The 13,444-nt window shown below is 50.3% G+C and overlaps 1 protein-coding gene across 1 annotated transcript; it reads right to left on the bottom strand.

Annotated features, from left to right (window-relative positions):
• Positions 1-3,448: 3,448 nt before the first annotated feature.
• On the bottom strand, positions 3,449-4,782 carry HOXB1 (homeobox B1). Its single transcript, XM_032616926.1, has 2 exons — positions 4,215-4,782; positions 3,449-3,777 (listed from the first exon to the last, which is right to left on the bottom strand). The coding sequence occupies exons 1-2, from the start codon at positions 4,780-4,782 to the stop codon at positions 3,449-3,451; spliced, it is 897 nt and encodes a 298-aa protein (XP_032472817.1).
• Between the last annotated feature and the right edge of the window lie 8,662 nt (positions 4,783-13,444).

Raw genomic sequence — 13,444 nt, 5'->3', positions numbered from 1 at the left:
TAAGATTTTTATTTTCAAAATAGGAGACTTTTTGGCGATTTGGTAAATGGAGGTGTTGGAGTGGAGGGCTTTAAATCTTGCAGAAAATGTACTTTCAGATCTTCTGGTAAATATAATTCCCTTTGCCCCCTCAAGGGCTATGAAAAACCCACCTATCTGAAAGGCACGGTGGAGTCTATGAGGGAAGCAGTTTGTCATCTATTCTGGAAAGTTTAACAATGTGTTTTTGTTTGTTTGATTGTTTGTTTGTTTTTACCAACCTCTCCTTTGTCATTTATGATAGGAAAATACAGTGACCGTTTGTTTCTGCAAATAAATGCTTTCTGTGTAGACCAGTCTGAGGCCTCAGATAAGTGGGATTTTAGGAGAGCACAAAGTGGGGAAGGGGTTAGGATCAAATGAGATGGGGGGGCTCAGATGTATTGCAGATTCTTTTGAGCCTGCCCCTCTGTTAACAGAGAATTGATTTGCCCCTCATCCCTCCCTGGGGGAATCTGATAGTTCCTTCTGCTGTGGCCAAAATCCAAATAGACCAGCCTCCCCCAGGACCTGTCAGCCCCAGTCTGAGGCCCAGCTTCACCATCCTTGGGGTCCTGCTCTAACCAAAGCTCCTTCCTCTTCCCTGATTTTCTGCCCACTGGTCCAAAGTTTGCAGGATCCAGAAATATCCCAACCAGAAGGCTCTACCAGCTTACACTGAATGGCTCCAAGCAAGAGTTTTGTTTCCACAGACACTGCTCTGTCTCCTCTGTCAAGGTGACCCCCTTGGGAAAGCCAACCTTGGTGGCAATTTTAATTAAATGCAGAAAAGCAGTTAATAGATTTTTTTTTTTTAAGACAAAGGGCAAGGCATCAAGCTCTGGGAAAGCTGAGCTTCCTCTTCCAACACACTTCTCTTCCCCTCCAGCTGGACTGTGCCATTATTGATAACTTGGCCTCTCCTATAATAGCACCAATTTCATTAGGAAGCAAACGCTCGGCTTTACTTGCACACACTCCTAGTCCTTTTTGCTTCTTGTCTTCCTCTGAAAGGTCGAGAATTCAGTAGATGGGGTGGGTAAGACGCCCCCCTTGGTCTTGCTGCCCGACCCCCAGCTGTCTTGACTCCAGGGCATTGGGGGGGTCCCCGGAATCAATAAACCGGTCGGGAGCCCGCAGGCCCGGGTCCTCTGGACGGCACTGCAGGGCGAGAGCGCTGGCGGTTAGGCGGCCGTCGCGGCGCTGCCCGAGCCAGGCCCGCCTCCGCCGCCCCCAGCCTCCGCCGACCAAAGGGTTGTCAGTGGGACCCGCCAGGAGACAATAGCTGCCCCCGCGGGCGCGCCGTCGGCTTGTTTGGAAAGCCCGGGGGCGCTTCGAGGTAAAAAGGTCAGCGCTGGACCGGGGTTTACCTCGGCCTCCTTCGCCCACCCTAGGTCCTCGGGACTCCAACCTGCCGCTCCCGCCGCAGCCCTCCCTTCCCCGCCTCCCCCTCGGCCCTTTCGCCTCGCCTCCGCTGCTGTCCAGCGCCGGAGACCCGGGAGTCTCCGGGAGCCGGGTAGACGGCACTTCGGAGGCGGGCGGCTGCGGCCAGAGTCTCTCAGCCTCCCCGGCTCCCGAGCCCCGACGTCCCGGTTGGGTGGGAGGGCGCCAGGCTGGGAGCGGGAGTGGGGGGGTAAGCTGTGTGTCAATCTGAAGTTTATCGAGGGACCTGTCCTCTGACTTTCTCTGAGCAAGAATTGGCGGGGAGGGGGACGATGCACAGCCTCCGCAGCACATATTAATATTTACCGAGTCACACTCTATGCCAGGCCTCGCTCTGGATGTGGGGGACACAGAAAGGAGAAGGGGTAGTGGGCCCTTTGCCTCCCCCCGAACTTCCTCCTCTTTTCACACCCTTTTCTGTTCTCTCCAAACAGATCCGGTTTTCTTCTTTCCTGCCTTCCTTTCAGGACCCTCTCTGAACTGTATCCTCCCCACCACCTTTTCCCTCCAGGTCTTCCCACATTCCTCCAACGACCTGAGGGCTGACACGCTGTCAGATCTGGAAACCTAGGGCCCTGTTCTGCTTAGGCCCCACCCAGTAAGTCCTTCTCTTTATCCAGCTGAGCTCTTAAAGCTCAACTCCTTCCAGCCCAACCAGCCTGCACCTACTCTTTCCTCATCTCTCCCCCTGGGCTCTTGGAGAGGGCCTCCTTTACCCTTAGGTGGAGGAGTAGAAGAGGCGGGAAGAGGGGAAAACACACTTTATTGAAATGAGGTAGCTGGAAGTACAGAGAGAACCCGATTGCTTGGGGCTCAGGTTTCCAGAAAGAGTGGTGCCTCCACTGTCTCCAAGGTTCAGAGAAATGCTTGCTGCTGGTAGGAGCTCTCCCTGCACCTGGGCCTCCCTGGGCTGCGCCAGGGGTCGGGGTGGAGATGAGGAGGGTCCTGGCTTTTCCAGGAGGCAATAAATAGGGGAGGAACTAGTGGGGGCGTGCCTGCGCCTTCCTGGTAGAGGCTTGCTGGGGTCCAGCCTCAAACAAAATTCCAGAAGTCTCCGAAGTACCAAGTTCCAAAACACTTTGGTAGCTTAGAGATGAGGTCGCTGGTGGGAGGGGAGGCAGGTCTCAGAAAACAACCTCTGGAGGCTGCTAGTGCAATACAAATGTGCCAGGTGGTGGTTAATAGGCTTAGATTGGCGGGGGGGGGTGCTTTTTGGTCTGTCACAAGGCAGCTGGTGCTATTGTAAGGTCTGTGGCGACTAGAAAGATTAAGCATTGGTAATATGCCTGCACCCAAACACCTCCCACACAAGAAACCTCAAGGCCATCTCTCTGTCCTGGGCCTAGAAGGGGGAGTTAGGATAAGAGTGCATGAGGAGGGCTTCCCTGGTGGCGCAGTGGTTGAGAGTCCGCCTGCCGATGCAGGGGACACGGGTTCGTGCCCCGGTACGGGAAGATCCCACGTGCCGCGGAGTGGCTGGGCCCGTGAGCCATGGCCGCTGAGCCTGCGCGTCCGGAGCCTGTGCTCCTCAACGGGCGAAGCCACAGCGGTGAGAGGCCTGTGTACCGCAAAAAAAAAAAAAAAAAAAAGAGTGCATGAGGAGACTCCTCGAAGCTCAAAGGCACTGGACTGAACAAATCGAAGTTGGAAGGGAAAGGAGAATCCAGGAGGTTGGGACTTGCTTCCGCCCCGCCCACGTGCTGATCCCCAGATTAAAGGCCGAGGGAAGCCCTTCCCTTCACTCTTGACAGGTTGGGTGTCTCCCATGCCTCTGGTCCTCCTGTAGGGTCCCCAGCCATCAGCACCTTGCCCAGACCGGAGAAAAGGGGTCCCCCATTCCTCCCCAAAGCAGCTCTAAACTGGCGCCCCAGCCTTGGTGAGGATCGCCTGAGTAGTAAAGCCGAGGCCCAGGGTTAGGGAGAGCGGAGGAGAGGGCTGGACGGCGGCGCTCGGGTGCTGGGGAGCCCCGTCAGTTGGCAAGTTTAGTTCAGGAGGTGACGGAGCTGGGCGAAGCTTCCGGGGAGGTGCACGTGGACTGGTCGGAGGCGTCTCCAGCTGCCTCCTTGGGACAGCCTGAAGGGGCTGGGGGCACCCGGCCTCCCTCCCGCTCGCGCTTCTTCTGCTTCATGCGCCGGTTCTGGAACCAAATCTTGACCTGCGTCTCGTTGAGCTCCAGGGTGGCGGCGATCTCCACCCTCCGGGCCCGGCTCAGGTACTTGTTGAAATGGAACTCCTTCTCCAGCTCGGTCAGCTGCCGCGTGGTGAAGTTGGTGCGGAGGCCACCGGGCGCGCCCAGGCCCAGCTCCGACACCTTCGCTAGGGGCGGGGCGAGAGAAAGGCCACGTCAGTTCTCTCACCTCTTTCTCCTTCCCTTCCCCTCCCCCCTGGCCAGCTCTGCACCCCCATTCACCATGCTGTCCCGCTTCAGCTCTCGAAGCACCAAGCACCCCTCCAGGTGATCTGGATCAGCCTCCCCACGCTCCCATCCCCCATCCCTCCGCAGGACACCGGGTCCTGGGCCTGAGCTGGGCACACAGATCTGGAAGTGCGGGTATGTGTGGAGACTTACTCTTAACGGGGAACCGGGCACTCACTGGGTGGGGAGACCCCACCTGACCTGAGACCGGGCAGAGCGCTCTTACCTGCCTCTACCCGGAGGCGCAGAGACAGGAACCCAGCCCAGGACACCTCAGTGCAGAAGCAGCAGAGCCGCTCTGAGCCCCAGAGAGGGGGTAGCCACCTCTGAGCCCTACCTGTCTTGGGTGGGTTCCTCTTAACCTTCATCCAGTCGAAGGTCCGGGCTGTGGGGAGGCTGGTTTCTGACGGGCAGGGTGACTCCTTGTCCTCGGAGAGGAGCTCAGCATAGGCCGGTGCAAAGTTCCCTGTCTGCTCGTTCCCATAAGGGGGCTGCGGCGGAGGGTATGGCCCCGGGCCCGTCCCAGCAGTTCCATAGCCGTCGGACAAGGCCCCTAGTTGGGCCCCATAGCTTGAAGGATGAAAATAGCCTCCATCTCCTTCCGGCTGGCCCAGAGGGTAGTACTGAGAAGGCCCGTAGCTGGGGCTGCAGGCAGCCGGGGCGTACCCCGAGGTCCCGGAGCTGGGGAAGGGCACCCCTAACGCCGAGGGCGGGTGCTGGGCCGGATAGCCTGAGTTCTGCTGGAGCGCGGGGCTGGGCAGCCCCCCACCATAGCGGGTCTCGCCTGCATAGCTGTCAACAGAGGGAGCCGAGCTGGGGGGGAAAGAGGTAGGGGCGCTGTAGGCGCTGGGTGCCCGGTTACAGAGTGGGTACTCTAAGAAGGAGTTCATCCTATTATAGTCCATGCGTCGAGGCCGCAGGAGGGTCGGCCCGTTTGGGGGAGACACCCTCTTGCCCTACAACCTTTCCGCAGTATGTCACAGCGCCGAAGCTTGCATCCATGGCCTAACCCAGCTCGCCTGGGCCAGGGCTCCCCCAGGAAGGGGGTAGGGAGTGGGGGTGGAGGGGCGCATGTGATCTCTCCCAGACCAATGGGCGCAGCGGGCCAGAGTTTGGCAGCCCCAGCGCCCATCCATCACCCCCCGAGCATTAGCATGACAAAGACACTTCAATCACCGGCAGCCCATCCATCTGAGGGTGACGTGGAAGCGTCAAAAACATCTTTCTTCAAAGACTTTTGGAAAGAAGGGACCAGAGGGAGAGGGGGGAAAAGTTAGAGGAATATTCAGGACTTTCCCCCCCTCCCAACCCCCAAGGCCTTCAATAGGCTCCTAGGTTATTAGATTTGGACAAATTCAACCCAGCTGCCCTTCATTCTTCCCACCCCCCCCCCACCCAAAGGAGCCTTCCCCCCCTCATCAAGTCTGTAGACCAGGAGATGGGGAATCCAGGCTTCTTTGCTCAGAACTCCCGCTCTGAGTTTCTTTCTCCCAATTTGGGGTGATGGGCTAGGACAGCCGAGTGAGGTATGTTATTTTGGGCCAAATGGATGACTGTGAAGGAAGAGGGTGCAAAAACACCTAAGGGTGTGAGGCAGGGCCTAGAATCTAGAGGAAGAGTTAAGTGAGGGGTGGGAAACTGGCATATCAAGGAGCAAGACAAGATGACAGAAATGTGGAGAGGATGAGAAATGCCCCGCTCCTCTCTCCATCTCTCCACATAACCACTCTCTCCTCATTCACACATGCATTTCTCTCCCTTGGCTTCTTTTTATATTCTCTCTGTCTCAATCCATCTCTCTGTTCGTCCATCTCTCTCCATATTTATATTCGTTCCCTACCTATCCATCAACTCGTTTCTCTGGATGTATTTATCCTCTCTCTAGCCATCCATAGCTGTAGCTGGCTCACTCACTCAGACTCAGATAACGCCCTGTCTCTCTCCAGAGAGCCACAAGGAGCACAGAGCTAGGTAATGTTTACTTACAGGTGAAGAGGAGGGAATTTTTATTCTCTTTCTGAAGTGATTAAAGCTAGTGTAGTGCATTCTTCTGGTTCCTTCCTACCCCACAGCACACACACCCCCCAAGCCTCAAATCCATAAATTCAATACCAATTACATCTTAAAGATGACTCAAATTTCTGAGAACTTTCTAGAATAGGTCAAAGGAGTTTGCTTAGAGAATGGGAGCTTCAGGCTCAGGAGCGGAGTCTCACGCCTTTCTGCTCCATGTGTCTGTTGGGTTAGGGCTGGGGGAGGGGAGGAGAACAGGAAGTGGCTCCTTCACTCTATTCAGACACGGATGGAACTGGAAGGGAAGCTCTTAGGTAGAGCCCATTGATTCTCCTCCTCCAGACTCCGAGGACAAGAGCTTGGCGCAATCTAACACCCACGCTCATTTGTAACCTGTCAGGGTGTCTGCCTGGCCGGAGGCCTGGGGCCGGGGCTAGGGCAAGTCCAGGAGGGCAAGAGTTCAGGGGAGGATCTCTGTAAACAATTGAGCTGAGGAGAGGAAGGGGAAGCAGGTGGGACAGGTCCAGAGAGGACCCTCAAAACTTCTCAGGTTTCTCTACCCCAAAAAGGGCAGGGTGAGTACTCATCCCTCTGCAAGGAGGCCCAAAGTTGTCCCTCTCAGTCACTGTGTCGCTCCCTCTTTCTGTTTCCCAGTCCCCTCATTTTGCCTGTCCTCTCCTACTTTGTGTCTCTATCACCAGAATCACAGTGCCTTTCTCTTTTCTTAGTAACTGTAAGCCTTGCTTAGCCCTCAGCTATGAAAGAGCTTAGAGCATTTCACAGGACCCCTGCCCCCTCCCTCCTCACGTGTACTCTGCTTCAGACCCTGCCTCAGAGCAGGACAAGTTGGGGGGAGGGACCAGCTGGCAACTCCTTTAAGAGAGATGCAATGGGGGAGGGTGAGAGAATGTTCAGTGCAAAAGGATGAGGGCGGACAAAGGAAAGGAGAATTGAGGTGGGGGGTGGGGGCGGCCTACAGAGGGATTGAAGAGAAAAGGAGTGCTGAGGTGAGAACAAGATTTCTTTCTATTTCCCCTTTTGGGTTTGTAGATGCTCCCAACAGTTTCTTCTCACTTTAAGATGTTCTCCACAGAGGCATTTGGAGAAGAAGGAAGTAGGGAACCAGGGTTTCTCTTCAAACCCCAAATCTGAGCTAGGTCTATATCTGACCTGGCTGTCCTGCTTCTGGGAGACTTGAGACTCCACTTTCCACCTTTCCCTCAACCCAGGGAGAACCTCCTCCCCTCATCCCTCGCCCTCCTAATTAAGGGAACAATTTGAGGTCTAAAGGGGGAAGTAAACTCCAAATCAGTTTAATAAAAGAGTAGAAATCATTCTGGGAGTTGGGGAAATGCAGTCTCCCTAGTAACAGCTGAAATCACCAATAGTCTATTATAAAGACTAGAAGGAAGGGGGCGGAGAAAATGTGCCTCAAGTTATATTGTCAAGGGCAGTGGTTGCTTTGGTCTCAGCTCTCCCAATTCACTCTGCTCTCCAATTCATCCCTGAGCCTTGCTACCTTCTCTTGTGTAGCAGAAAGATGAAAACTTTTCAGATTTCCTGGTGGCTCTCCCAGCCCCAGCAGAAAAGACTGGGAGAAAAAGCAACATGGGGCCATAGGTTCCCAAGTCTCTTCCTCCTTAAAAGAAACTCCACTGGCCTCTGGCCTGCGGAGAAACCCTATGGAGCCTGGATTCCTTGCTAAGCCCACAGCTGAGTGCAACACAAAACAAACAAACAAACAATGTAATCCACATCTGGAGTAATCTATGGCCTATAGGATTATCTGGTTGACCAAATTAAAGTCACCAGAGATGGTCTGGGTAGACCCAACACCAAAGTGAAATATAGCTGATTTCCTCTTTTCTATAATCTATTTAGACATATAGGAGAGCAAGGAAAACACAGGCATGTTTAGTACTGAAATGATCTTTGAGAGATGCCGATCCCTGTACCACTAAGGCAGGGAGACCATTCTAATCAGAATGGGGAAGTGTTAGAAGTTTGCACCTAATTCTGGCCTTTTCTAAGGAGGAAGCTGCTTTAGCTGGGGGCTGGCAGGAGCAATCTAACAGTTCTTTCATTAGGCCCTTAAGTGCCTCTCTGCCTGCTCTCCCCAGCCCAGATCTTGAAGACCGAAGTCCGAGATCAAAGATTGGAACTTAAGAATTTAAAAGATATTCAGGGTTATAATTTTTTTCTCCATAAGAAATGGTTTCTTGTTGCTGTTTTGGGGGAGGATGCAATCTGAATTCAGTGCTGTTTGTTTTACTACAAGCTCATTAAAATGTCACAAATCCGGTTGAGAACCATAGACTATGAGTGGTGCATAATGTACTGGGAAGACTATTAGTTTTGGGTCCAGAATACTTGAGTTCAAATCCTTGCTTGGCCATTTCTTAGCATTATGATCCTGGACAAGTTCCCTGGTTTCTCTGAATCTCAGCCTCAGAGAAGAAGAATGGGTTTAATACTGCTTACTTCACTGCATTGTTAGTAGGAGTAAAGCAAACAAGAAAATATAAACCATAGAGAACTCTATAAGTGTATGATATTGGCATTACATGCACAGTCTGAAATAGTGAGTCAGTCTTCAGTTTTTTAATATAACTAGCCTATTAAAATATGGAAATATGTGATAGGGAAATAGCACCTGTGCTATATGTTTATGTAACATATCACCATATGTTGTACAATATGTACTTTATCATATGCACATTTCATTGAGAATCAGAAGGCTGGCTCCGTTTAGGCAAAGGATTTTCTTCTAAACTGAAGAGTTTTTCTGAAAAGTAAAGCCTAATATTGTATAATCTATAACACATCTAAATGATTAAAACCGCAGCAGAAAGATTTGAGGTTGGGTATTAGCCAGAACTTCTTAACCTTCCAAATTTTGGAGAAAAGTTTTCTAGATGTTTTCTCTCTTCCCTTGAAGGGTTTAGCTTAGAAACTGTCATTCCCAAGGTAGGGGCTGAACCTGACTTCTGTGATGTCAGAATAGGATATAAACTTTCACCTGGAGGGAAAAGTAAGTCAGAGAGTCGGGATGTTTCTAAAAGGAAAGATTAGAGAAACACGAAGAATTGAAATAACTTTCTACTTAATTGGGTCTATCCAGGTATGGCGGTTGCGGCCAAAATACCCGCGGTGGAGAACTTACTGAACACCCATCGAGCTGAATTTGTATCTGAATGACTGTCCAGACTGTGATTTTTCTGTGGTGGTTGGGAATTAGAGAAGGTTTTAGGAAGGCACTTTTACTGTTGACTCTCTCCTCAGAGGAGGAAGCAGTTTGTTAGATCTCCTTCAGGCACCAAATATCTGTCTCACCACTGAGTGTGGAGAGGGATGGGGGTGGGGGAGCAGGAGGGCCGAGCTGGGCTGGAGAGGTCAGTGGAGCATTTGGGCCACACCAGCCATAGCAGGTGAAGGGAATGATGTAGGGCCGGAGAGTCTCCTTTCTGCAAACTGAGGACATGTACTTGATAGACCATATTTCAGGAAGATGTACAGTGGGGCCAGCGAGTGTTTGTCAGAGACCTGGAGGAAAGGTGGGCAGGGGGTTCAGCAGAGCTCTTTAGGGAGACCCAGAATTTGTACCTATGCTCTGATACCCCAGCAACCAGATAAAACCTGACTACAGGGGACTTTTAAAGTCTAGTACACTGGGAATTCCCTGGAGGCCCAGCGGTTAGGACTCCATAGTTCTGCTACAGAGGGCAGGGGATCGATCCCTGGTCCTGGTCCGAAAACTAAGATCCCATGTGCCTCGTGGAGTGCCCAAAATAAATAAATAAACATTTAAAAAAATAAATAAAGTCTAATACACCATGGCAAAGAAGTTTGGTGCCTCTTTTTGTATAAAACGTCCTACTCTCTTTCAAACAAGGGTAAACATAACCAAATGCTGGGGAAGGTGGCAGAGAATGAAAGCCAGGGGAAAGGTTGGCTAGGACACTTTTTTTTGTTTTGTTCTGTTTTCATTTATTTTTATTTTTTTAATTAACTGTTTTTAAAAAGAAAAGTTTAATTAAAGACCAAATTTAGTTCAGAAACAATGTTCATCAGGCAATAAATCAAACACCCTGTATAGTGGACCGGAAATTCGATTTCTCTGCTGCCTTTACAGGAGTAGCATCACAAAGGTGAAACTGGTAGCATGTGATGCTCAAGTACTTGGTTCACACCTCGCTGAGTGTCGTGTCTCCAGCTCAGGGCACATAGTGGATGCTCATTAAACACCAGGAGGAAGTGACTCTGGGGTCTCGATGGAGGAGTGAGAGTCAGCCTGCAGGATCCCGAGACTTAAAAGGGCCGACCCTTGAAATAAAGAACACTGTCTAGCTACAGATGGTTCGGAGCTCCCTGTACGATGCTTATTCTCCTCTTTTAGCCCATCAAAATTTGCATTCTTGGTCCCCCTGCTGTGGGAAAATCCAGCATCGCTGAAGTGTTGTCCAAATACTACAAACTGCATCACATTAAATTGAAGAATGTCATTTCTGAAGCCATAGCAAAACTGGTCACACTTTTAACTACTTTACTGGGAATTTTTAGGACACTTCTTAATACTCATATTCATTGAATACCTGGCACCTGGCACACAGCACTACAACCAGTTACATGCTTGTTGAAAAGATTTCTCTCCCTGCTTTTAAACAGTGATTGGGGCATGACTGTTTGTGTAAAGATACAAATTAAAATGTGTTCAAATGGCTGTACCAGATACTTGGGAGGTGGGTTATCATCAAACATCAAGAGTCACCACCTCCATTTAAAAGCACGTGATAGCAGCCATAATAAATATTTGAAACATTGTTTGTGAAAACTAATGAATATACTTTTGGCATATACGGATGCAGAGAACATTAGAGGCATTTAGTTCTTCCATTTATTTTATAGTTGGAGAAACTGAGGTCCGGAAAGGGGAAGAGACTTACCCAGGCATAAGTTAAAAAAAAAAAAATTTAATGCCTCATGGTTATCATGATTGCAAATAATTCCTCAATCTAACGGTCTTTTGCTTTCACCACAATATTAATGGGCCATTCTTCTTAAAAGAATGACTCACCAAGAGCAGGGCAGACTGACCAGCAGCTTTCAGGACTGCACTGAAGCCTTCCCACTCCAACCACAGCCAGTTTATAACCAGTCTGTGCCACATACCATTCAAGAGGAGTCCTGCCCCATCAGGATAGGATAAGTGAGTACAGCCACCTGGCACTGCCCTCTAACCTGCCATCACTGGGGGGTCTGCTGCCTTATCTGGGAAACCATCCTCTTCTCCTTCCTTCTCCATAGCCAGCCTGGAAAACTCAGGTTAAAGGGGATGACCCTAGAGATGAAACAAGGAAAAGGAGCTAATTTGGAACACAGGCATCCTGAATCCTGGCCCCTTATGAATCCTAGATTGCCAGGCATTCCTTTGAATTTAAAATTGTTTGGGATAGAAAAGAGGAGTCATTTCCTTTTGGAAATACCTTGCCTCTTTGTTCTGCTCTGGTGGCATCAGAGATGGTGAGTTTCGTGAAACATGGGACGGAAGAAAGAGAGAGAGGCTGTGTGTTGCCTGTAAAAAGAGTTCTAATTCCTCTCTAATAATCAGTCAAGGGAAATGCTGGATCTCCTGATTCCCTGAATTGGTTGCTTCTCACCCCCAGGACACACAAAGTACCTAGGTCTGAACAGGTAGATCGAGCCTTTCGTTGGGCCCTCCACTCACTTTGGCAGGGAGGATCAGGGAATGATGCAGCCTCAGCCAGGAGCTGAAATTCAGTGCCCTTTGGGCCACTGGTTTGGGTTGGGGTAGATTGGAAGGCAGTGGCCAGGTAAAGTGGGTCAAAAATTCTTAAGCATGGGAGGAAGGCAGGAAGAAAGGTGGCATTATGATCCAGCAGTACTTCTCAAACTTTCATGTGCATATGGATTACTTGGGCATCTGCTGAACTGAGGTTTTGATTCAGAAGATTTGGAGTGGGGCCTAAGATTCTGCATTTCTAACTATCCCACAGATACTGCTGATGCTGCTGGTCCATCAAGTCTCTTAGAGAACCGGAACCTCAGAGGCCCCTGAGTACTGCAGACCAAGCCATGATTCCAGGAGGTGAATTCTCTCCCGCAGAGCAGATCCTGCATTTTTGGCATTGATCAAGGGTGCTCTCCTTTTGACCAAAGAAAGCCGGAAGGTGGGCAATCAGCAAGGTCCTTCTGATATTCTTGCTCTTTGCTACAGCTGAAAGAGCATTTTTAACTAGACCAAATTATCTAGTTTGGCTGTCCACAGAAATCAAAACCCCAGCTGAAATGTCTTTCTTTTGTTGGCGTAGAGATAGCCACGTGCTGTGATTTTAAAGATGTTAAACACTGTCCATGGGCATATTTTATGGAGGAATAAACACACAGCCCAATGAGATGTATAGTGTGGTTTTAATATATTATATGTTCACTTTTTTATGGGGAAAATAAACACACAAGCCAATAAGCTGTGTATTATTACTTTAATATGTTGAATTTATTTCATACCTATATATTTTATGAGGGAAAATAAACTAATAAGATACATGATATCATTATTAATAACACATCTAATTGTTCTATATTAATTTATTTATGAAAGAAATAAGTTCAATTTAATGTGACATAACATTATTTAATGCAGGAGGTGAATTCTATATTAAGACAGTTTAAGGGATTAAATTCCAGAGGAATAAGATGTGTGTGCTTCCCACGCTGAGGGACCAGGTTAAAAAAATATGCAAGGGCCTGTCTAGTCCTATATGTCACGACCTATGTTGGCTCCTGGCTTTTCCTGACAGTTGTTGCCTCTCGGTGCCTGGTACTCCAAGTCCCCGTCCTGCTGGTTCAGGGGAAAGTCTGGGAGGCCTAGGAAATAAACTGCTTTTCAAGAACGGCAGCATCTGCTGGGGAGGTAGCCCTGCGGTGTCTGTTTCTGAGCCCGAGAAATATTAAATAAACCTAAGGAGGATGGATGGCTTTCCAGGGCCCTTTAAATCTCCACGTTCCCCGGAACAAACCAGGAGGCAGATGGGGCGATCGATCCTTGCTTCCTGCTTACCGGGTTTGCAAGAAGCCTGGCAAGGTGCGGTGGGGGATAGGCGATAGTGTTGAGATGGCAAATGAACTTGTGGGCAAAGACAGGTACGTCTGCACTTGGAGAAAGCTCTGGCCGGGCATCAAATCCCAGAGCGAAGGATCAAAAGTCAGATTCGGCTTTGGCAGACCCGGGCCAACAAGATCCGCCGTTCACCCCCTCCCACTCCCACCCCCTCGTGGACTCTCCGTCCATCTCGCGTCCTTAGCATCCGTTGGGCTGATTTTTTTAAACAATACAAAAACCAAAAGGAGGCTCCCTGGCTCCCTTTCTTCACTGGCATCTGGACGATCCGGACAGGCGAAGGTGGGTGCGGGGACGGTCCTCGGGGCTGGCCCCGCGCATCCCGAGGCGGCTGTCATGGCGGCCACAATCTCTTCCCTCGCCCTCCCTGCCGCCCGGCCCCAGCGCCATTTTGAGCATCTTCCTTGCTTCCCTGT

The sequence above is a fragment of the Phocoena sinus genome, chromosome 20 (genome assembly GCF_008692025.1).
Source record: "Phocoena sinus isolate mPhoSin1 chromosome 20, mPhoSin1.pri, whole genome shotgun sequence".
NCBI lineage: Eukaryota > Metazoa > Chordata > Mammalia > Artiodactyla > Phocoenidae > Phocoena > Phocoena sinus.
This window is presented reverse-complemented; position numbering and strand designations above follow the sequence as displayed.

Coding starts and splice junctions, on each gene's coding strand:
- HOXB1 (XM_032616926.1), bottom strand. CDS start 4,782: ATGGACTATAATAGGATGAACTCCTTCTTAGAGTACCCACTCTGTAAC. Junction 3,778..4,214: donor GAGGAACCCACCCAAGACAG/GTAGGGCTCAGA, acceptor CCCCGCCCCTAG/CGAAGGTGTCGGAGCTGGGC.